The sequence below is a fragment of the Taudactylus pleione genome, unplaced genomic scaffold, assembly GCF_031769625.1.
Source record: "Taudactylus pleione unplaced genomic scaffold, aTauple2 ptg000403l, whole genome shotgun sequence".
Lineage (NCBI taxonomy): Eukaryota > Metazoa > Chordata > Amphibia > Anura > Myobatrachidae > Taudactylus > Taudactylus pleione.
The window spans coordinates 2,873,367-2,897,954 of record NW_028284805.1 but is presented as its reverse complement, the minus strand read 5'-3'; the positions used below and the strand labels follow the sequence as shown (position 1 = coordinate 2,897,954).

Sequence of the window (24,588 nt, the reverse complement as noted above, 5' to 3'; positions counted from 1 at the left end):
TTAAATGAATAATCTGTTAGCGCTGTCGAGTTTACATTTTTTTCTGTTTGTTTATAGGTCTATTTTTGACAGCAGCCATAGGTTGTTTACTAATCTTTTAAAATTTCCAGAGACTATTCATATTTTAGTGCGCTCGATACCCCCCTCTTATATATATCATACCAGCTAGGCCACTTCCCTTTTTGCATATGCACCTTTAGCATGCGCATGATCTCGGCTCTTTAAGAAACCTACAGATATTTTTGGGATCTTTGCCTTAAACCTTTTGGCCACCGATGCCCTAACTATAGGGCAATGGATATACACTTTTAAAGATTTACTATAATGCGGTACTGCTATATTGTTCATTATTGTATATTACAGCAGGTATATTTAGCTTGATAATAAGTATCATTGTATTTTGCATTATAATTTGCTTTATTGTGAAATATACTATGTATCAGTAAACTATTTGCATTTTTAAATATCATTGAGCTTCGGTATCGTTAAACGGAGAGCAGACTTGTTCATATGAGTCTCTAATACATATTACTATGACACACCCATGAACATTTCCCGGACTGGAAGAAACTCAATTACCAACAAGAGGTTGTACAAGGGATACCCCACAAACACTGGGAACCTATAAAGAAGCTGGTACCATAAAGCGAGGTGCTAGTTTCATGCTGTGAGTCAAAGGCGTAAACTTCAAATAAGATAACCACACTCCGAGCTTGGTGCAGTTTATTTATTAAGTTATTATTGCACAATACATATTCCAAAGCACAGAGCATAAACATCTACATTTCCCACACAGAGAATGAATATGGGTATGTTTCCATGTCATTTCTCTGATGTGTAACATGTTTTTACATTTTGTTTTAAAACATTTCCTGACTTCTCTTATATACAGCAAGTTCTGATTACTATAACGTCCTCTCCTCACAGTCAGAGCATGATCATGGCTATACTGTGTGACTTCTCTTATATAACAAGAGATATGGTAAGAACTTACCTTTGTTATCTCTGTTTCTACGAAGTCCATAGGGTCCACAGGGTGACCTTGGGGTATAGCTGGATCCTGGATCCTCGGGCACCACGGAGTTAAAGCTTTTAGCTGCTCCCAGGATGCACTTGGGTCCAACCTCCCCTATACCCCGCCCCCGAGCCACAGGCACCTCAGTTGGTAAGCAGCCCAGGCCGGAGGAGGAGACGAAACAGAGAGAAGGAAGACTGGAACACACAAGAACCATACTCACAGAAATGGGAGACGGAAAACCGGTGACCAGTCACAGAGCCCATATGAAGCCAGGTGCGTCAGGGCGGGTGCCCTGTGGACCCTATGGACTTCGTAGAAACAGAGATAACAAAGGTAAGTTCTTACCATATCTCTTGTTTTCTACTTCAGGGTCCATAGGGGTCCACAGGGTGACCTTGGGGATGTCCCAAAGCAGTCCAACTAAGGGCGGGGACGCTCCTGTGCTGATAGGAGAACCCGGCGCCCAAAGGATGCATCCTGAGAGGCAAAGGTGTCAAACGCATAGAACCTCAAAAAGGTCTGAATGGAAGACCAGGTGGCCGCCTTACAGAGCTGAACAGCAGAGGCGCCACGGCTAGCAGCCCAAGAAGGGCCCACGGACCGAGTGGAATGAGCCTTAACAGAGGCTGGAACAGGTAAACCCTCCTGCATATAAGCCTCAATAATAACAGAACGAAGCCAACGGGCTAGAGTCTGTTTGTTGGCAGGCCAACCCCTCTTGTGAAAACCAAAGAGGATAAACAAAGAATCCGACTTCCTCACAGAACTAGTCCGGTCCACATAAACCTGGAGTGCCCTTACAACGTCTAAGGAAGTCTCCCCAGCCGAAAGATCAGGTGACTGAAAGGCTGGTACAACAATTTCCTGATTAATGTGGAACCTGGAAACCACCTTAGGCAGGAAATCAGGACGAGTGCGAAGCACCGCTCTGTCCTGATGAAAAATCAGAAAAGGGGGACGACAAGAAAGCGCCCCCAAATCTGAAACCCTCCTGGCAGAAGCAATTGCCAAGAGGAAAACAGTTTTAAAAGTTAGCCACTTGAGCTCCACTGACTCCAAGGGCTCAAAAGGAGGACCCTGTAAGGCCCTAAGAACCACCGCCAAATCCCACGGGGCCACAGGTGGCACAAAGGGAGGCTGGATTCTCAAAACACCCTGGAAAAAGGTGTGTACGTCCGGCATAGCAGCGATCCTGCGCTGGAACCACACCGACAGACCAGACACGTGTACCTTCAGTGAAGAAAGACGTAATCCTAAGTCCAAACCGGACTGAAGGAAAGCCAGAATACGCGAAACTCGGAACACCTGGGGATCATAGTTTCTGGCCTCGCACCACTGAAAGTAAGTGTGCCACACTCTGTGATAGATCCTTGCGGAAGCAGGCTTGCGCGCCCTCAGCATGGTGGTAATAACAGAGCTAGAAAAGCCCCGAGACCTCAGGACGGCTGTCTCAAGAGCCACGCCGTCAAAGATAGTCGACCCAGATCCGGGTGAAGACAGGGCCCCTGAGACAACAGGTCCCGCCGTTGAGGTAGGAGGTACGGAGCGTCGATGGACAGGCTCCGCAGATCGGAGTACCACGGCCTTCTGGGCCACGCTGGGGCCACCAGGATCAGTGTGCCTCCGTCCTGTTTGAACTTGCGCAGGACCCGAGGCAGCAGAGATATCGGAGGGAACAAGTAAGCCAGTTGAAACAGCCATTTCACCGACAGCGCGTCTATCAGACTTGCGCCTGCGTCCCTTGTCCTTGACCCGTACACAGGCAGCTTGTGATTGTAACGGGACGCCATCAGGTCCAGCTCTGGCAGCCCCCACTTGTCCACGAGTAGTTGGAATACCTCTGGATGAAGCGACCATTCCCCGGGATGCACATCGTAACGGCTGAGGAAGTCTGCCTCCCAATTGAGGACTCCTGGGATGAAAACTGCCGAGAGAGCTGGAAGATAGCGCTCCGCCCAAGCCAGGACGCGGGACACCTCCGACATCGCAGCTCGACTGCGAGTCCCTCCCTGGTGATTGATGTACGCCACCGTGGTGGCGTTGTCTGACTGCACCTGAACGGCCCTTCCGTGAAGAGCGGTGCCGGACGACTGCAGGGCTCTGTATACTGCCCGCAGTTCCAGGATGTTGATGGGAAGAATCGCTTCCTCCGCCGACCAACGACCCTGAAGTGACAAGGAGCCTGTCACCGCCCCCCAACCCCGGAGACTGGCATCTGTCGTGAGCAGAACCCATTCCGGGATCCAAAAGGGGCGCCCCTCCAGGAGATGCGCTGTCTGCAGCCACCAGGCTAGGGACAGACGCACCTCCGAGGACAACACCAGCATCTGAGAGCGGATCCTGTGTGGCAGTCCGTTCCATTCTGAAAGAATCAGCCCCTGCAGGGGCCTGGAATGGAACTGGGCAAACTCCACCATGTCGAATGCCGACACCATGGACCCCAAAACTCTCATCGCTGAGTGCACCGACACTCTGCCACTGCTCAGACAACTGTGAATCCGCAGCTGTAAGGAGGAGACCTTCTCTGGAGTCAGAAAAATCCGTTGCTGACGAGAGTCCAGCAGGGCCCCCAAATGAACCATCCGTTGTGATGGGATGAGGGAGGATTTCTTCCAGTTGATCAACCAGCCGTGCGCCTGTAGACAAGCGACCGTCAGGTGGAGATGCTGGATCAGTACCTCCGGGGAGCTTGCCAGCAAGAGGAGGTCGTCTAGATACGGTAGCAACCGTATCCCCTGGCTCCGAAGGTGAGCCGCCATGACCGCCATCACCTTGGTAAATACCCTTGGTGCCGTGGAGAGACCAAAGGGTAGAGCCCTGAATTGGTAGTGGTTGTGGAGAATAGCAAACCGCAGAAACCGTTGGTGCGATGTTGCTATAGGCACATGGAGGTAGGCGTCCTGGATATCCAGGGAGACCATATAATCCCCCGGTTCCATCGCCAGTATGATGGAACGCAAAGTTTCCATCCTGAATTTGGGAACCCTGAGAAACCTGTTCAGGGACTTCAAATTGAGGATGGGGCGATGAGAGCCATTGGGTTTCTGCACCAGAAACAGCGTAGAGTAATACCCCATCCCACGTTGAGACTGTGGTACGGGTATAATGACCCCCGCCGTCAGCAAGGCCTCTATGGCTTCCTGAACCTGCAAGGCCTTGGTTTTGTCCTGAGAAGGACTTGTGCAAAAAAACTGGCAAGGCGGCCTGTGCCGAAAAGACAGGGCGTACCCCTGGGAGACCACTTCTCGCACCCAGGCATCCGTGGTGGTATTGTGCCAGCACTGGGCGAATTGAAGAAGTCGGCCTCCCACTCTGGGGTCCCCCAGAGGGAGGCCCGTCCCATCACGCAGAAGGCTTATCTTCTGGCTTGGAAGAAGGGCGCCTAGCACTCCAGGCTTGCTTCTTTGGCTTTGAGGCGGTCTTGGGTGCGGACTGCCTCGGGAAGGACTGACCCTTTGCCTTGCCCTGAACCCGAAAGGAACGAAACGCCGAGCTCCGGACCTTAGCAGGTGTAGTAGCTGAAGGGAGGAAGGCTGACTTGGATTTTGCCAGGGTATCTGCTATTTTGTCCAGGTCCGGACCAAATAGTAATTCCCCATTAAAAGGTAAGGCCTCCAAGCCTTTCTTTGAATCCGCGTCTGCTCTCCAAGACCGCAACCACAAGGATCTATGAGCAGACACTGCTGCCGACGAAACCCTAGAGGTCAACAGGCTAGCATCCAAAGATGCTTCTCCAATGTAGGAGGCGGCATCTCTCATCTGTCCTAACAACGCCCTCTGGACGTCCGGAGATTCATCAGTAAACGTGTCCTCCAAGGCGTTGGCCCACCCCTCAATGGCCTTGGCCACCCAGGAGATGGCCATGGACGGCCGGGCTACAGCCCCTGAGAGAGAATAAATAGACTTTAGACAAGTCTCCACCTTCCTGTCCGTAGGATCCTTCAGCGAGGATATAGACGGCAATGGCAAAGTAGCACTCCTGATGAGGCGTGTTACATGGGAATCGACTGCAGGCGGAGTTTCCCATTTCTTACAATGCGCTTCCGGGAATGGATAATTGGACGCCAAGCGTTTCTGTGGCAGGAAACGCTTACTGGGCGTCTGCCAGGCCACCGCCATGTGATCAGTCAACTGATCAGACAAGGGGAACGCTGTAGAAGTAACCTTAGCTTTTTTAAAACTAGGATACCTTGACTTGGGAGCGGGTGCCTCATCCTCAATCAGAAGAATAGCCCGCACCGCCTTAACCAGAGCCCGCACATTGATGGAAGACTTAGTGTCTACCTCCTGGACTGAGGCATCTGAGGCTGAGTCATCCTGTACCTCACCATCATCCGAGAACCCCTCAGAATCCGAAAGATGCGCAGCCTGTGCCATGACTGAGCGTTTAGACGCCCTGGAGGGCACGTCACTGCGCAACATCGACTGAAAAGCCGAAGATGCTGCCGCCAAATCTTGGACAGTGTGGGAAAGCGCATCCACCCAGGGTGGAGGAGCTGTCACAGGAGCCTGAAACGGCACCACAGCCGGCTGTGCCACAGGGGTGGACTGAATATACATTGGCAACCCCGCATAGGGACCAACAGGCTGAGACCCCAGGTGGTCTGCAATAATTGTGGGACACCCGGGGAATGGGGGATGGCAGGCTGGGGCAACGCCCTAGTAGGGGCGGCAGTCGGGACCGACAGACGGTCCGCGATGGACACCAGCACCTGGGAAAACATCGCCCATGGTGGCTCCTGCGAAATGGGAGGTTTAGACGTACCAGGGACCGCCTGGCACCGTCCGCACAGGCCGTCCTGTGACAAATCCTCCCTATCCACTCCTGCAGAACAGCGCCTGCAGGAGAACAATGCTGGAGCCCCGGAGTGCTCAATCTCCTCCTCAGACATGACTTAGGAAGAAAACGTGCGCACTCACCAGTGTGCTGAACAACAGCCCACAATATGGCACCGTGTAGCACACAACTGTATGTGACGGACCTCACAAATACGTGATCTATATAGTTGAGGTCAGTAGAAACACCCTTCCCCCGCACACCTGTAGGGCTTGTAGGAGAAGGAAAGGGATAGGTACAGGCTGACAGTAAGTAGAAAAAAGACACAGACAGGCAGCACTAGCAAAAGTCACATACCATACAGGAAGATATACTCACTGCACCTTTCCACTACAATCAACCTCCCAGATTCAGTGTCTGGGAGGGCTATAGCGCTGTGTACACTGTCCTTGTCGGGGGAGAGGTACACAGGGGGACCGGTCCGCGTGCTCCCTGAGAGTATCTGCGCTGCCAGTAAGAAAATGGCCGCTGGAGACCTCAGAGGAGGAGTGGCCCGAGTAGCTGCAGCTCAGCGACGCCAGACTCCGAGCTGAAAGGCGCGCTGAGCTGAGGGGAGGAGCCACTGACAGGGAAGGCTTCCTCCCCTGGCTAGCATATTTAACCCCCAAGGTTGCGGCATCCCGCTTGCCGCTTAATTACCCTGGTGGTCTAGTGGTCTGGCGGGGTATGCCTCCGATGGAGGGGGGGCCCGCCGCCACCGCTAGCGCCCCCGGTCTGTCCCCTAGACCGGGGGCATGGGACTGCATATGAAAGGCATTACCCGCGCACCGCCGCTAATCAGCGGTGCGCGGCTTACCTGATCTCCCCGGCGTCTTCCGGCAGCAGTCCCGGGGGAAGCCAGAGTCCGGCTAGTACAGACTCTGGCTTCCCCCGCCGCGATCCCCAGTTCAGTGCTGGCGTCGCGGCGCCAGCAGGGAGAAGGAGCGGCAGCGTGGGCGTCTTACAGACAGCCCAGCGCTGCCGCTCTGGAGAAAAAAACTAATGTAAAAATAAATTTAACCTAGTTAAATAAAAAGCTTTAGGGGGCTGCTCCTGCAGCCCCCCCCCCGCAAGGTGACCCGACTCCGGCCGGGCACCATCTTAAACTGAGGTGCCTGTGGCTCGGGGGCGGGGTATAGGGGAGGTTGGACCCAAGTGCATCCTGGGAGCAGCTAAAAGCTTTAACTCCGTGGTGCCCGAGGATCCAGGATCCAGCTATACCCCAAGGTCACCCTGTGGACCCCTATGGACCCTGAAGTAGAAACAGCAAGTTCTGATTACTATAACACCCTCTCCTCACAGTCACAGCATGGTCATACTGTGTGACTTCTCTTATATACAGCAAGTTCTGATTACTATAACACCCTCTCCTCACAGTCAGAGCATGATCATGGGTATACTGTGTGACTTCTCTTATATACAGCAAGTTCTGATTACTATAACACCCTCTCCTCACAGTCACAGCATGATCATGGGTATACTGTGTGACTTCTCTTATATACAGCAAGTTCTGATTACTATAACGTCCTCTCCTCACAGTCACAGCATGATCATGGCTATACTGTGTGACTTCTCTTATATACAGCAAGTTCTGATTACTATAACACCCTCTCCTCACAGTCAGAGCATGATCATGGGTATACTGTGTGACTTCTCTTATATACAGCAAGTTCTGATTACTATAACGTCCTCTCCTCAGTCACAGAATGATCATGGGTATACTGTGTGACTTCTCTTATATAGAGCAAGTTGATTACTATAACACCCTCTCCTCACAGTCACAGCATGATCATGGGTATACTGTGTGACTTCTCTTATATACAGCAAGTTCTGATTACTATAACGTCCTCTCCTCAGTCACAGAATGATCATGGGTATACTGTGTGACTTCTCTTATATAGAGCAAGTTGATTACTATAACACCCTCTCCTCACAGTCACAGCATGATCATGGGTATACTGTGTGACTTCTCTTATATACAGCAAGCTGATTACTATAACGTACTCTCCTCACAGTCACAGCATGATCATGGGTATACTGTGTGACTTCTCTTATATACATCAAGTTCTGATTACTATAACGTCCAATCCTCACAGTCAGAGCATGATCATGGCTATACTGTGTGACTTCTCTTATATACATCAAGTTCTAATTACTATAATGTCCTCTCCTCACAGTCAGAGCATGATCATGGCTATACTGTGTGACTTCTCTTATATACAGCAAGTTCTGATTACTATAACATCCTCTCCTCACAGTCACAGCATGATCATGGGTATACTATGTGATTTCTCTTATATACAGCAAGTTCTGATTACTATAACACCCTCTCCTCACAGTCAGAGCATGATCATGGCTATAATGTGTGACTTCTCTGATGTCTAACAAGTAATGAATTTTGTGTAAAGCGTTTCCCACATTCAGAGCAGGAATATGGTCTCTCTCCTGTGTGACTTCTCTGATGTCTAATAAGATGTGATTTATGTGTAAAACATTTCACACATTCAGAGCAGGAATACAGTCCCTCACCTGTGTGACTCCTCTGATGTATAACAAGTTCTGATTTACATTTAAAACATTTCTCACATTCAGAGCAAGAATACGGCCTCTCACCTGTATGAACTCTCTGATGTCTAATAAGATCTATATTACTTCCACACCCTTTCCCACATTCCGAGCAAGAATATGGTCTCACTCCTGTATGAACTCTCTGATGTCTAACAAGTACTGATTTACATGTAAAACATGTCCCACATTCAGAGCAGGAATATTCGGATTCTCCTGTGTGAACCATCTGATGCCTAACAAAATTTGACTTTTGTTTAAAACATTTACCACATTCCGAGCAAGAATATGGTCCATCATCTGTGTGACTTCTCTGATGTCTAACAAGTACTGAATATTGTGTAAAGCTTTTCCCACATTCAGAGCAGGGATACGGTCTCTCTCCTGTGTGACTTATCTGATGTTTAATAAGATGTGAATTTAGTATAAAACATTTCCCACATTCAGAGCAGGTAAATGGTCTCACTCCTGTGTGACTTCTCTGATGTATAACAAGTTCTGATTTCCGTGTAAAACATTTCTCACATTCAGAGCAGGGATACGGCCTCTCACCTGTATGACTTCTCTGATGTACAACAAGTTCTATATTACTTCCACACCCTTTCCCACATTCCGAGCAAGAATACGGTCTCTCTCCTGTGTGACTTCTCTGATGTATAACAAGTTTTGATTTACATGCAAAACCTTTCCCACATTCAGAGCAGGAATATTTGGATGCTCCTGTGTGAATGATCTGATGCTTAACAAGTTTCGACTTTTCTTTAAAACATTTCCCACATTCTGAGCAGGGATATGGTCTCTCTCCTGTGTGACTTCTCTGATGTCTAACAAGTACTGAATTACTAGCAAACCCTTTCCCACATTCAGGGCAAGTATATGGTCTCTCACCTGTATGTATTCTCTGATGTTGAACAAGTTCTCTGTTAGTACAAAACACTTTCCCACATTCCGAGCAAGAATATGGACTCTCTCCTGTATGTTTTCTTTGATGTCTAACAAGTTCTGCATTAGATGTAAAACCTTTCCCACATTCAGAGCAGGTATATTTGTATTCTCCTGTGTGTATCATCTGATGCCTAACAAGTTTTGTCTTTTGTGTAAAACATTTCCCACATTCCGAGCAGGGATATGGTCTCTCTCCTGTGTGACTTCTCTGATGTACAACAAGTTCTATATTACTACCACACCCTTTCCCACATTCCGAGCAAGAATATGGTCTCTCTCCTGTATGAACTCTCTGATGTCTAACAAGTTCTGATTTACATGTAAAACCTTTCCCACATTCAGAGCAGGAATATTTGTATTGTCCTGTATGACTCATCTGATGCCTAACAAGTTGTGACTTTTTTTTGAAACATTTCCCACATTCCGAGCAAGAATATGGCCTCTCACCTGTATGACTTCTCTGATGTTTAACAAGATCTGAATTACTTCCATACCCTTTCCCACATTCTAAACAAGAATACGGTCTCTCACCTATATGTATTGTCTGATGTACAAGTTCTGAATTAAGAATGTCAATGTGGTCTCCTCCATCACATGAGACTGATTCTTCCTTAGTATGAGTAGATGTATACTGTGTATGATATGTGGGTGTAGAATTGTCAGTGTCGGTGAGATTTCCTCCATCACATGAGGCTGATTGCTCCTTAGTATGAGATGGATCTTTAGAACATTCTGTGGGTAAAAACACAGAGGTTAGAGTCATAAGATGTAATTGTCCAATTCACTCCACAGCATTAAGCCCTCATTAAATTGAGAAAAAAACAGAAAAAAATAAAGCCTCCCAGGTAGGATATATAGGACCTTGCAGCATTTGCGTCAATATCCAGTTTATAGGGAGCAAATTAAGAAAAGCAATATATTACATCAAGGATAAAAGATATAATTGTCACGCAGATAAAGGCAATTTAATCTGATGACTTAATCAGAGTCCCTTTCAGAGTGAGGAAACTTCTAAATGTTCTGCTCCTGCAAATTGATGCAGCCAGTCTGCCTACATGAACAACTATTACATTAGAGGATGGAGGTCCACTAAAGGATCCTATGTACAGGAAGATGGACATGTGCTTTAAGAAAATGCACTACTTCAGGTACAGTGCTTAAGTGTATGACAACTATGGCCTCAGTTCCCAGAGCACTCAGAGATAGGTTAGAGGTCTATTATAAGATTACTATAAAAAGATTGGAGTAGTTACTCATAGCAACCAATCATTTTACAGAGTGTCTTGATAAATGCTGTCTCGAAGCTGATTGGCTGCTATGGGCAACTTTTCCACTTGTCCACTCTTTTCACTGCTTAATGCATCAACCCCTCTGTTCTTATCAGTGATTGCCAGAAGAGCGTTACCATGTGTGATAGATCCACTATCAAATACTCACTTAGCTTCCCTTCCATGGGGCATTATACAGTAACACCAGTGGATGTGTCTGAGTGATACAAGGATGTGATGAAGGAGAATCACCAGCCCCTCACATCACTGAGTAATAGGAGATTCTATCACAGTCCTGTCTGTGTATCTAGGAGATGTCAGCACTATGTATATCTATACAGTGTTACCTGTGTACTGGGTGTGAATTGTATATATACTATATAGTGTTCCTTCTAGCTCCGGCGGGAGGCAGGGCGCCGGAGCTAGAGAGGGCATGCACGCGCGCGACCGAGAAGGGGGCGTGGTCATCAGAAAAGGGGGCGTGTCTATAAGACGCGTCCCCTTTTCGTCACTCTTGGGGGCGTGCCCGGCACTTACGGACACGCCGGGCAGCCCCCAAGCCCTGCAGACAGTGAGAATAGATGCCGGGCGCATGCGCCCGGCGTCTATTCTCCGGCGGTGACCGGGTCACCGCATGTTTCTCCACCCGCGGGACACTGCGTCCCACGGTTGAGAACAGCTCCCGCAGGCTGTGAGGGCAGGGCGCTTTTTGCCCTCCTCCTGGAGGGCAGGGTGCTTTTTGCCCTCCAGAAGGAGGGCAGGGCGCCGCGCCCCGCTAAAACAGCCTAGCGGGAACGCTACTATACATGCATATTGTATGTACACAGAAGAGAGTCATATGATATGTTATTAGAAACGGTACTTACATTTATAGTTGCAACACTCACAGATAGGTGTATCAAGTGGTGAAGAGTGGGGAAGTTACCCATGGCAACTAACCAGCTTCTACCTCTCATTTTATAGAATGCACTTGATAAATGCAACCTCAAAGCTGATTGGCTGCCATGGGTAACTTCTCCACTGGCACCACTCTCTTCACTGCTTCATACATCTACCACTCTGTGTGTGTGTCACTGCTTCCTACATCTACCCCTCTGTGTGTGTCACTGCTTCTTACATCTACCCCGCTGTGTATGTCACTGCTTCATACATCTACCCCTGTATGTGTGTCACTGCATCATACATCTACCCCTCTGGGTGTGTCACTGCGTCATACATCTACCCTTGTATGTGTGTCACTGCGTCATACATCTACCTCTGTGTGTGTGTCACTGTTTCATACATCTACCCCTCTGTGTGTGTCACTGCGTCATACATCTACCCCTCTGTGTGTGTCACTTCTTCATACGTCTACGTCTGGCAGGTCCCAATTGACCACCAGGATTTGAAAGACATCCGGAAGAAGAGCCCATTCTCCTGTGCGTACATCCTTACGGCTTATGGAGTCCGCTTCCCAGTTGAGGACTCCGGGGATGAATACTGCAGAGATTGCCGGGTGACAACGTTCGGTCCACATTAGGATGTGTGCTACTTCCCACATGGCTGCCCGACTTCGCGTGCCTCCCTGATGGTTGAGGTAGGCAACTGTGGTTGCATTGTTGGACTGGCCTGTCCTGGAGAAGGTGTTGCGCCAAAGTGAGCGCTCTGTACACTGCTCAAAGCTCCAGGATGTTTATGGGCATGCTACTTTCCTGGGTTGTCCATCATCGCTGAAAGGTATGATGACCTGGCACCTGGCGACCCCTGTCCAGATGAGACGTCAGCAGCCACCATGAGAGGAAAAGCCACACCTCCTAAGGGAAAAGGATAGTCTGGAACCGGATCAGATGATTCTGGCCTTCCCACCATGATAGAATCAGTTGTTGAAGAGGCCTGGAGTAGAACTTGGCATATTCCACCATATCGAAGGTGGATACCAGCGGCCCGAGGACCTGCATTGCTGAGTGTATGAATACTCTTCGGTTGAGGAGCAATTTGTGCACACGCAATTGCAGTAAAGAAATCTTGTCTGCTGGCAGAAAGATCCTTTGTACCTGAGAATCCAGGAATGCACCCAGATGTACCATCCTGTGTTGGAGAGAGGCAGGCAATGGTCAGCTGGAGATGGCGTTGTAAGTCAACCTGTGACTGTGCCAAAATTAAGAGGTCGTCTAGGTACGGAAGGATTCTGACTCCCTGATGCCTCAAGTAGGCCGTCATAACTGCCATTATCTTGGTAAAGACCAGAGGGGCCGTTGCCAGACCGAAAGGCAGCGCCCGAAATTGGTAATACTGCTGCAGAACAGCAAACCATAGAAATCATTGGTGGGATGGTGTAATAGGCACATGCAGATACGCATCCTGAATGTCCAGGGAAACCTAAAATCCCCAGGTTCTATTGCCAGAAGGATAGTTCGTAGAGTTTCCATACGGAACTTTGGCACCCGGATAAACCTGTTGAAAGACTTGAGATTCAGAATAGGCCTGTGAGAACCATTGGGCTTCTGAATCAAAGAGAGTGGAATAGAAATCAGTTCCTCGAAGATCCGAAGGAACAGGTATTACCACACCTAAGCTTAGCAGGGAGTGAATGGCTTTCTCTAAGGCCTGGGCCTTGATGGGGTCTGATGGAAGACCTGTACAAACAAATTGCTGGGGAGGACGTCTGTGGAAGGTGAGGGCATATCCATGAGACCACTTCTCTGACCCAGGCATCTGTGGTTGCCTGATGCCATGAGCTGGCGAACTGCAGAAGTCGGCCTCCCACCCTGGAATCCCCCAGGAGGAGGCCTGCAGCATCAGGCGGAGGGATTGTCGCCAGACTTAGGAGCTGGACGTCTGGCCGCCCAAGGCTGCTTAGATCTAGACTTGGTGATCTTGTTTGAAGCAGAGTGCCTTGGAAAGGTCTGTTGGGGACGAAAGGCCCGCCTATTAGGCTTAGGGGTAGCTGCTGATGGTAAACACGCAGATTTTGAGGTTGCCAGATTAGCCACAGTCTTGTCCAACTCTGCGCCAGCTTGTCTCCAAAGAAGGGTAAGGATTCTAGGGCCTTCTTGGATTCCGTCCGCTGTCCAAGAACATAGCCGAAGGACTCTGTGGGAGACTACTAAGGTGGCAGATGCTTTAGAAGCAAGGAGTCCAGTATCCAACGCAGGGTCTCCCAAATAAGAGGCCGCTTCCTGGATATGGGAGACAAAGACCAGTTGCTACCTAGTGGCGTCTGATGACATGCTGTCTTCCAGCGCATCCGTCCATCCTTCAATAGCCTTAGCTACCCAGGCTGCGGCCATAGCCAGCCTAGTAATAGCACCAGAAAACGAGCAAACAGACTTAAGGCAAGTTTATGCAACGTGGAGCTCATAACTAATTGTGCCACATGAGATTCCACCATAGGAGGGGCTTCCCATTTAGTACACTCACCAGGTGGGAGAGAAAAAAAAAAAGAAGACTAGTATTTTTGGAATCTGGAACAGTTTGTTAGGAGTATTCCATGCTTCCCCCATAAGCTCAGTGAGCTGTTCTGATTGGGAGAACTCAGCCGTAACCACCTTTTGTCTTTTAAACACCGAGGCTTTAGGCTTAGGAGCAGGTTCCTCATCCTCTATATTCATGATTGATTTAACCGCCCTCACTAGGGAAGGAACATCCACTGTCACATGACGTTCTTCCTAACCCAATAGTGACCCTGGAGGAGAACCCTGTGCATCATCTGCCTCCTCAGATGATGTCAGAATTTGAAAGCTGGGCGGACTTAAATAATACAGACCGCCTATGTGCTTTAGTGGCTAACAGTCTGTTTACCTGTAACATACCTTGTTGAAAGCGGCAGACGTATGAGCCATATTCTGAGCTGGGTGGGCAAAAGCATCCACCCACGGAGAATGTATGTGGGGTACAAACATAGCAGACTGCTGTGGGTACCCCACAATGGTAGGAAGCGTGGGGGCTGATAAGCGGTCCATTAACTTCGCCATAAACTGTGCTAAGGAGGACACCCAAGGGGGCTCCTGCATGAGTACTGGTACGGTAGGCTGGTGAGGAGTTTCATAACAATTAGCACACTGACCATCCTGCACAAAATCCTTAGAGGACAAGCCTGCTGAACAGGTTTTGCATGTAACCAGCGTAGGGGCCACAGCCTCCTGATTACCCTTGCTTGTGGAGGACATAGTAATACCAGTAAGCAGCACACAAAATGTATAGCTAATAATGCAGTCTGGTACCCTTCACAAATACAAGTAAATGTGAAGTACAATTAACCCCTACACACCTGGTAGTGATGGGTAAAAGAGAGAGCAGCAGTATATTCACAACATCAGAGCAAGCACAAGTCACATACAATGCTTATAAATAAAAATAGAAATATATACTTGCAATGGCCACTAAATCAACTACTCAAGCAAAACCAGGCTGGTAGGATTTGAGTGCTGTATAACCTGGCCCCAGGGAGACAGGACCCGATCTCCTGAGACCTACAGCTTCAGAAAAGCCCTGATTAAAGGCACCTAAGAGTTGCATTAGGGAGGAGGGTGTAGGAGGAGCAGCTCAGATGTGGGAAGACTCACCTGAGAAATCACACTCTGAGCTGGGGGAGGGGCTGGCAGGGGAGAGCTTACCTCCCCTCTGCTGTATTTACCCTCGAGTCTACTGACTAAACAAAGGCCCCAGATGCCAGATTTTACTACCCTGGTGGTGTAGTGGGGGTGCGGACGCCCCACAACAGCGACCTCCGGCTTCTCTAAGGTAAGGACTGCATTCGGACGCAATTTCCCACAAGCGAGGAATTGCCTTACCTGACACCCCCGTTCTCTGGCTGCAGCCCTGGGTCTCCCAGTGAAGCGGCTAGCCAAGCCCTGCTGGTGCCTGCCGTAATCACTGGACCACTCACCAGTGTTGCGGCACCGGCGGGGGTAGTAGGCGCAGTCGCACAGGCTTCCATTAGGAAGCTCAGCGCAACTTGCTCAGAAACAAAGTAAAAACTTTAAAACATTAAATAAAAGCTTGGGGCTGTCTAACACAGCCCCACTGTTCTCAAAGGTGCGACTGCTTTTGCCAGCACCAAACCAAAAAAAGCCTGGCTGCCTGTGGCTGGGGTATATGTGGAGGAGGGCAGGTGCATCCTGGGAGCTAAAGCTTTAACTGTTTGGTGCACGGCTCACTCCAACCAACTATACCCCGTGGTGATCCCTGTGGACTCCCTGAAGAAATTCCGTAGTTTGGAATATTTGCCTACCATAATGAAATATCTTGGGAATGGGACCCAAATCTAAACACAGAATGCTTTTATGTTTTATATACACTTTATACGCACAACCTGAAGGTAATTTTATACATTATTTTTAATAATTTTGTGCCTTAAACAAAGTTTGAGTATATTAAACCATCAAAAACAAAAAGGTTTCACTATCTTAGTCATGCTAAAAAAAAAATATTTTTCCGTATTTCTGATTATTTGGATATGGGAGACTCAACCTGTATAAGTAAAATGATTATTAAATAATTTAAACTATCTTCTTTCTCTGTATTTATAAAAAGTTACAACCTTGTTGACCATCGTATGAATGACTGAATGTATGTGTTTGGGCCGGCCTTCACGGAGCCTGTTTGTGTGATAAGGTTCTCACTTCTAGTACTAATAGATAATTCCAAGTCCCAAGTGAAAACATATAACACCACTATAAGGCCTTAGATAGCAGTGTGTGAAACACACATGGGAGAATAAGATGGTTGACAGAATGTACCAAAGGGAAGGTTTAAGAAAAATGTTTTCATTTTGACAAAGAAAAAAGTTCTTATAAAATAGGGACCTTATCAACATTTCACAATAAGCCTACATAGACTGCTGTCCAACACCCCTGTAACTTGTATGGAGAGCAAGTACATGGGCTGATTACAGAATATGGTCTGCACTGATTGTGCTAGGACATTGGGTGCAAGATCTATTGAGCCATGAAGAAACTGAGGCTACATTCTGGCAAAGTTGAAATTAAATGAATTTATGGTCCACATAAATCCGGAGATCAGAGAGTAGAATAATAACCAGTCCCTCGCTGGGACAGTGGGATTGGCACAGTTTCTTCTTTGGGTTCCATAGGGTCCACAGGAATTACCTTGGGACGTCCTAAAGCAGTTCCCTTAGGGATAGGGACGCTCCTTAGAAGAGAATCCGCCGTCCAAAGGAAGCATCCTGGGAGGCATACGTATCAAAAGCATAGAACTTTATGAACGTACTCATGGAAGACCAGGTGGCTGCCTTGCAGAGCTGTTCAGCAGAGGCGCCCTGTCTTACCGCCCACGATGGTCCGACAGAGACTGGAATGGGCTGTCGCCCTGTTAGGAACAGGGAGATTAGCCTGAGTAGAGACCTGGGAAATACTCATACGGAGCCAGCGGGACAAAGTCTGTTTATTTGCTGGCCGACCTCTTTTGTGGAATCCATAACACCACAAATAGAGAATCTGTTTTCCTGATGGACTTGGCCCGATCCACGTAGATCCTGAGGGCTCGAACCACATCAAGGGAAGCTTCACCTGCAGACTGGTCTGAAGACTGAAAGGCCGGGACTATAATTTCCTCAATAATATGGAAATGGGAACCACCTTTGGAAGGTAGCCCGTCTTGGTACAGAGGACAGCTCTATTCTGATGAAACACCACATAGGGACAGCGACATGACAGAGCTGCCAGGTCAGACACTCTGCGAGCTGAAAAGATAGCCAGGAGAAGAAGAGTCTTCGCCGTCAGCCATCTCAAGTCCACCTTATCCAAGGGTTCAAAGGGATGCGTCTGCAGTGCCCTGAGAAGAGATAAATCCCACAGTGCTACCAGTGGGAGGAATGGAGGTTGCAGTCGCAGTACCCCCTGCATGAATGTTCTAACATCCGGCAGAGGAGCAATCTTGCGCCGAAACTTGGACTTTCAAGGTAGCCAGGCGAAGACTTAAGTCTAATCCAGCTTGGAGAAAACCAAGTACCCTGGCCACCTTGAATATCTTACGGTCATATTTCCTGTTGTAACACCACAGAAAAAATGCGAGCAGAAGCAGGCTTCCTCGCTCTTAGCATCATCTGTATCACTGATGGAGAAAACCTCTGGCCTTTAAAATGAAAGACTCAAGAGCCAAGCCGTCAAATCCAGCCGAGGTAAATCCTGGTAAAGACACGGGCCTGCATTTAACAGGTCCTGCCGCAGAGGCAGTGGAAACGGACTGTGTATCGATAGACGCATCAGATCTGAAAACCAATGCCTCCTGGGCCAGACAAGAGCTATTAGAATGGTTAGGTCTACACTATAGAGGGCTGATGGCCCTGTGACATCACACCCACGTGACTCGGCCTGAAAGGGGGAGGGGCGGGGATGGTAACGCAGGAGCGGTCCAGCCTCCTGCAGCGGTCACGTGGTGTCTACGTCACAGAGGTCCTTTCTCCAACTTGGAAATAGCAGCAACCCTATTAGAATCATCCTGCTGCCTTCCTGTTTGAATTTACTGACAACCCTTGAGATTGGGGAGATTGGAGAGAACAGGTACGCTAACCTAAGTTCCATCTCACCGCCGGGACATCCAACAAGGCTGCTGAGGGGTCCCTTTTCCTGGCCCCATACATGGGAACCTTGTTGTTTTGATGTGACGCCATAAGGTCTACGTCTGGTAACCCCCACCTGTCCAAAAGGATTTGAAACACCTCCGGATGAAGAGCCCATTCTCCAGCGTGTATGTCCTGGTGACTTAGGAAGTCCGCTGCTCAGTTGAGCACACCTGGGATAAATATTGCAGAGATCGCAGGAAGATGGTTTTCTGCCCACAGCAGAATCTTTGCCACCTCCTTCATGGCTGCTGGACTTCGTGTGCCTCCTTGATGGTTTATGTAGGCCACTGCCGTTGCATTGTCGGTCTGAACCTGGACAGGCCTGGCCTGAAGAAGGTCCTGCGTCAGAAGTGCCTTGTGCACTGCCCGAAGCTCCAATATATTAATGGAAGACGGCTTTCTTGGTCTGTCCACCTTCCCTAAAATGTGTACTGACCCATCACTGCTCCCCATCCTCGTAAACTTGTGTCTGTGATGAGGAGTACCCATTCCGGGACCCATAACGGACGACCCTTGTCTAAGTGAGTCGTCTCCAGCCACCAAGCCAGGGAGAGTTGAACCTCTGCTGAGACACAAATCATCTGACTCTATCTGATGATGCTGACCAACCCACTGGGCCAGGATCCACAGTTGTAGGGCCCTGGAGTGGAACTGGGCATAAGCCACCATGTCGAATGTGGCTACCATAGAGCCCAAAACCTGTATAGCAAAGTGGACTGACACTGCTTGCACTATAGACTATAGACTGTGCACCTGAGACTGTAGTGCCACAATCTTGTCCTCCGGCAGAAAGATCCTCTGTTGCAGAGAGTCCAGCCATGCCCCCAGGTGCACCATCTGCTGAGTCGGTGACAGGGAAGACTTCTTCCAGTTGATCACCCAGCCGTGCTCATGTAAGCATACAATAGTCATTCGTAGATGACATTGCAATATCTCCTGAGACTAGGACAATATCAGGAGGTCGTCTAGATATGGCAGTATCCTGACTCCTTGTCGCCTGAGATGAGCCGTCATGACTGCCACTATCTTTGTAAATACCCGGCGGGCTGTGGCCAGACCGAAGGGTAGAGCCTGAAATTGAAATGCTGCTGATCCACTGCAAACCTGAGAAAGGGCTGGTGGAATTCTGCAATCGGGACATGCAGATATGTATCCTGAATGTCCAGCGAAACCATGAAGTCTCCCGACTCCATTGCCAACATAATCGACCGTAGAGTCTCCATACGGAACTTCGGTACACTGACAAATCTGTTGAAAGATTTTAGATTCAGGATAGGACGGTGCGACCCATTGGGTTTTAGGATCAAAAATAAATTTGAGAGGGGGGCGTGTCCTAACTGCCAAACAGGGTGGACGTGCTTCCCTGCAGCTCTCCAGATTCTCCCCTAATATGCCCTGTTCCTGCTGACCCCCGCTGTTCTTGTGAGTCTTCTCTTCCTGCCTGGTCGCCCGCTACCCTGCTGACACCTGGTCCAAGCGCCGGGAGTGACTTACGGCTCCAGAGTCCCTGCAGCCTACACCACCTCCGGCGCTGACGCGGTTGCCGTGGTTACCGCCGGACGTCACTGCGACCCTCCTGCCTCCTCCGCATCTTCATTGGCTGGCTGGGGACCCTGTTGTGGCGACACATACCCCTAGGGGACCCCTGGAGACGTCCGTGAGCGGCCGCCAAATTGAGACCGCGTGGGACATGCTGGGCTCTCTGCAACCTCAGGCCCACCTGCTCTGGCTTCCTCCATCCTGCCGGACCTGGTTCTCTGCTCTGTGTAGGTCACTGGAGACCTTCCCTCCACTACTTAGAAGCTGGGCCCCCGAGACCTGGCAACACCTTCCCGTGGCCCTCTTCGTCCAGCACACTTTCCGCTTCCAGCTCTGTGGGTCCTTCTGCACCTGAAGTTCTCCCCATGCAGAAGAAGAGGGCTTGACCTGCGGCCGCCGGGTACCGCGATAATCGCCCAGCCGCGAACCAGGGTGAGCAAGGGTGCACAGTCTCTCTCCCAAGTTGCATACAGGCTTCCTAGCGGACGGCTACCTTTGCCTACTGGTACCGCAAAGCAATCTCCATTTTGATTAAAAAAAAAACCTGGGAGGTCACTTTAACAGGTTGTAGACAAAGCTGCAGTGTATGCTTTCAGGAAAGCAGACGCCATAACGGCCCCAAACTCTGCACCCTTTGCACCTGTCTCCCGGTGAGAGTCACTAGTCTTTCCATATACTGGGGAAGTGGATAACTTCATATTTGCTACATACCAGTGTCAGAAATGTGAATATGCCTCATTAAAGATAAATGTCTTTTTCCGGGTAATGCCTTCCCCACCCATGCAGTGACCTCCATCCCGAGGCGCTATCCCTACAATGGGCTGTGACACGACCCTCTGGTTCAAATTGGTGTTTCTATTTTTACCCGACTATGCCGTCCAGAAAAACAAGACAACACAAACTTCCAACACCAATCCGCTTTCTGGCTACCCCTCTACCTAAAGTGGGACAGATGCCTTCCCCATCACTATGATCGACTTCTATGGCTGCTACACGAGATTCGGTCTCCCCGGCCGACTTGGGTCTAGACTTGGATGTAGACGCTCCCCTTACTACCCAAGCAACGTTTCAAGTATTTGCGGCATTTCGGGCTGATGTGCTGGACACCTCTATACAATCTATTCGAGCTGATCTTGTGGGGCTAGGCAATTGTACCGACCATCTAGAGGGGAAAATGCAGGAACCGGTATCGTCACATAACGATCTTCTCACAGCACATGCTGATCTCCAAACCGAAGTGTCATCTATGAGAGATAAAATGGCGGATATGGAAGATCGCTCACGAAGAAACAATCTGAAGATTCGTGGCATTCCAGATTCTGTGTCAAACGCAGAGCTGCCAGATTACGTTTCAAATTTGTTTCTCAAGTTGGTCTCTACGGCTTCTCAACAGGACTTGATAATTGATAGTGTCCATCGCCTCCCCAAACCGAGGATCAGGCAATTTTCCGCGATACATTAATGCGTATCCACTTTTTTCACATCAAAGAGCAAATTCTGCGTGCTGCCCGCCAAGCTGAAGGCACTGACTCTCTGGGAGGTCTTCAAATCTTTCCGGACCTGTCTGCTGCTACTGTCTAAAAGGCGCTCATTCCATTACCACAGCTTTAAGAGACAATGACAACACATATCACTGGGGGGTTTCCCGTGAAGCTCCTGGTTAGTTACGATTCCTCCTCATATGTCATTTCCACCGTAGGAGCTGGAGTTAAGCTTTTGGCGGGATGGGACATTACAGTGCCTACTCATGTCTCCGGTTCTAGTGGTCAAGTATCCCAGGACTGGTCTAAAGCCACATGAGAATGTTCCATACCTACAGTTACTGTGTTGATTATGTTGAATTCATTTCAGTGATGCATCTCCTATATAACCAGAGATTTTGCATAAGATAAATGTCTCTTGTCTGTTCTGCCTTGTTATTGTGCGTGTTTGCACTATAATGGGTAGCAATAGATTGTTTATACGTATAATATGCTAGCTTAATGGTTTCATTCACTCAGCTACGTTTAATGTTTTCTAGCTACAGTCTTGTGCTATTCAGAATTCAAAGTTTTATGTAATAACATTAATCTTGTTGCTTTGTAGGTTTAGCGACTCCACATTTATTTTGTTTTCCGAGTGTTAGATTTTGTGATATTTCATTTTTGGTAAAGGCTGACCTGCGTTTTGAACTCCTTATGAGGTTTGGAATGGTTGAAACACACTAGGCTCCACTGTGTATAACAATATCGTTATTCATCTATATATATATATATATATATATATATATATATGTCTTTCACTTATATCGGTATCTAGTTATTGATACACTGCATGGGTGGTCTATGACACAGGCCACACTTCGCCATGTTTTTGGTTTTGCAGTTTTCCTACCCCCACGGCTCAGTTTTCCCAATGTTTTTCCCTTTTTATTATTTATAGAAATTTCTTTTTTCTTGTGTCTCTTTTTTTGTTTTTTTAACATTTTGGGTGCCATTGATCACTCCTCTATTTGTTTGCTAGATACATTGGGTATTAACGCCGAAATTGATATCCTCTTTTATAAAATTATGGTTCAATTTTTTTCCTTAAATGTCCATGGACAAAACTCTCCTAATAAACGTAGGCTTTCTTAGTCCACTTTTCATAGACAGAGAGCTAATGTTGTAGCATTACAAGAGACACATTTTTCATCTTTAGCCCCGCAGCTGCTGAGATCTCCGAGATATAATGTTGCATATTATGCTAATGGTCCATTTAAAAGGAATTGTGTCGAGATATTGTTTCATAATTCAGTGTCCTTTACTCTTACTAATAGGCTGGAAGATAAGAACGGCTGCTATTTGATATTAGTTGGTCAGATGGATGGTAAAGAGGTCACATTAGTTTCCCTTTATGCTCCTAATGTACGCTAAATTCCATTTCTTAGATGAGTATTTGAGGCTGTCCATCAGATCAGAGGTGGACACACGATTATAATGTGTGATTTTAATTTAGTCCCTGATGTTCGGTTAGATAAGTCATCATCTCCTGCTTCTGGAGCGAGTAGCGGCAACAATGATACATCCGCTTTATTGTGGAAGCTCATGGCGGAATTTGACTTCTATGACGTGTGGTGAGTTTGTTCGCCATCTGTGAAGGACTACACGTTTTTCTCACATATACACAATACATATTCACGTATCGATTTGATTCTGCTGGATAAAACATTTGCTCCAACACACTCGCCATTCTAAAATCATACCTATTGTCTGGTCTAACCATGTTTCTGTAACATGGATTTGGGCTGGACACACTATTAGAACACCACCTAGCCCATGGCGCTTCCCCGAGCATTTACCATCTTCCCCCGAAGTTGCTCAACCTTTAGCGGACGCCTTGGAGTCGTATCAGGCAACTAATGATCCGCAAGACACTTCCATCCCAACACACTGGCGTGCTCTCAAAGCTGTTCTTCATGGAGTGGCCATTCAAACTAGCTCTCGACTTAAGAGACAATATTTGCTCAATCTGAATTGGAATTGCGCTTAGCACAGGTTGAGTCTTAAAAGGGAGCTGGTCTCTATCCGAAACCAGCTTCAGAAGATGTTTCTAGCGCGCATGAAATCCACTCTAGCTAAACTTAAACAGAAATTCTACAATTCAGGGAATAAGGCAGGCAAGTTCCTAGCTTGCAAGTTGCGTAAACGTCAGGCCAGAAATAGAATTAAATATCTTATTTCACCCAATAATAAGAAATTAAATTAACCCCGCTGAGATCGCCAATGCCTTTGCTAAATATTATGCCGGACTATATAATCTTCAAACTGACAGTTCTACGACACAGCCATCTGGTGCTTCTATCTCTTCGTTGCTTGCTTTCCCTCAGTTAGGAGAGGAGTCTTTTGTCGCTTTCAACGCTCCTTGGACTGAACAAGAAACTTTGACTGTTAAAACGTTGATCACGGGGAAGTCGCCTGGTCCGGACGGGTTTACTAACTCATTCTAGAAGCATTTTGCGAAGTCTATCTCCCCAACAGTTACTACTTTATTTAATTTTGCTTCGGGTCAGGGCAGAGTCTTTGATGTGGCAGAACTGATGTTGAGGCAGCGTAAGGAGTTCATTCTTCTATCTCTAGACGCGTTTGATCGCCTCCACTGGCAGTTTCTCTATGAATCATTATTGCGCTTTGGTTTTCAGAGTGCTCTATTGCTATATCTATTAAGGCTCTATACAGCAATTCCTACAGCAAGGGTTCTTAGTAACGGCTTCTTATCATCCCCGTTTAATATTAGGAATGGTACTAGACAGGGATGCCCCCTATCTCCACTGATGTATATATTAGCTATCGAACCACTTGCATCAGCAATCAGAAATTCCCCATCATTTCCTGGGGTGGAAAGTTGGCGTGACTTCCCACAAATTATGTCTGTTTGCAGACGATATTCTTTTGTTTGTAACCAGCCCGGCATCTTCATTGCCCACTCTTCATGGACTGCTAGACAAATATAGTGCAGCTTCTCTGCACAAGCTCAACACCACCAAGACTCTGCCTTTTAACATATCTGAGTAGGTTTTGTCCCGTTTACAAGCCCAATATAGTTACAAATGGAAATCGGACTACCTCCTCTATCTTGGAATTAATATACCAAATCGTCTAGATGACTTTGCTAAGATATATTTCCATCCGAGCCTTAAACATATAGCGGAATTGTTACACAATTGGTTGGGTTTTGAGGTTTCCTGGTTGGGTCGCCTCGCGGCATTTAAAATGATGACATTGCCAAAGTTAATGTACCTATTCCGCACCATTCCTTTTCTAGTCCCAAAACAATCCCTAATAAAGGCCCATAAATGAATAGTGTCTTATATTTGGAAGGGTAAAACACAGTGGTTAGCCTACCAGCGTTTGAC

General features: G+C 47.9%; 1 protein-coding gene across 1 annotated transcript in view; it reads right to left on the bottom strand.

Annotated features, from left to right (window-relative positions):
- Nucleotides 1-7,050: 7,050 nt before the first annotated feature.
- Nucleotides 7,051-24,588, bottom strand: part of LOC148506457 (uncharacterized) — a 29,477-nt gene continuing 11,939 nt past the window's right edge. The window contains exon 6 of the mRNA XM_088446725.1: nucleotides 7,051-10,076. Coding sequence (XP_088302851.1) covers nucleotides 8,191-10,076 — 1,886 coding nt within the window. The 3' untranslated portion in view covers nucleotides 7,051-8,190. The remainder of the gene's footprint in view (nucleotides 10,077-24,588) is intronic.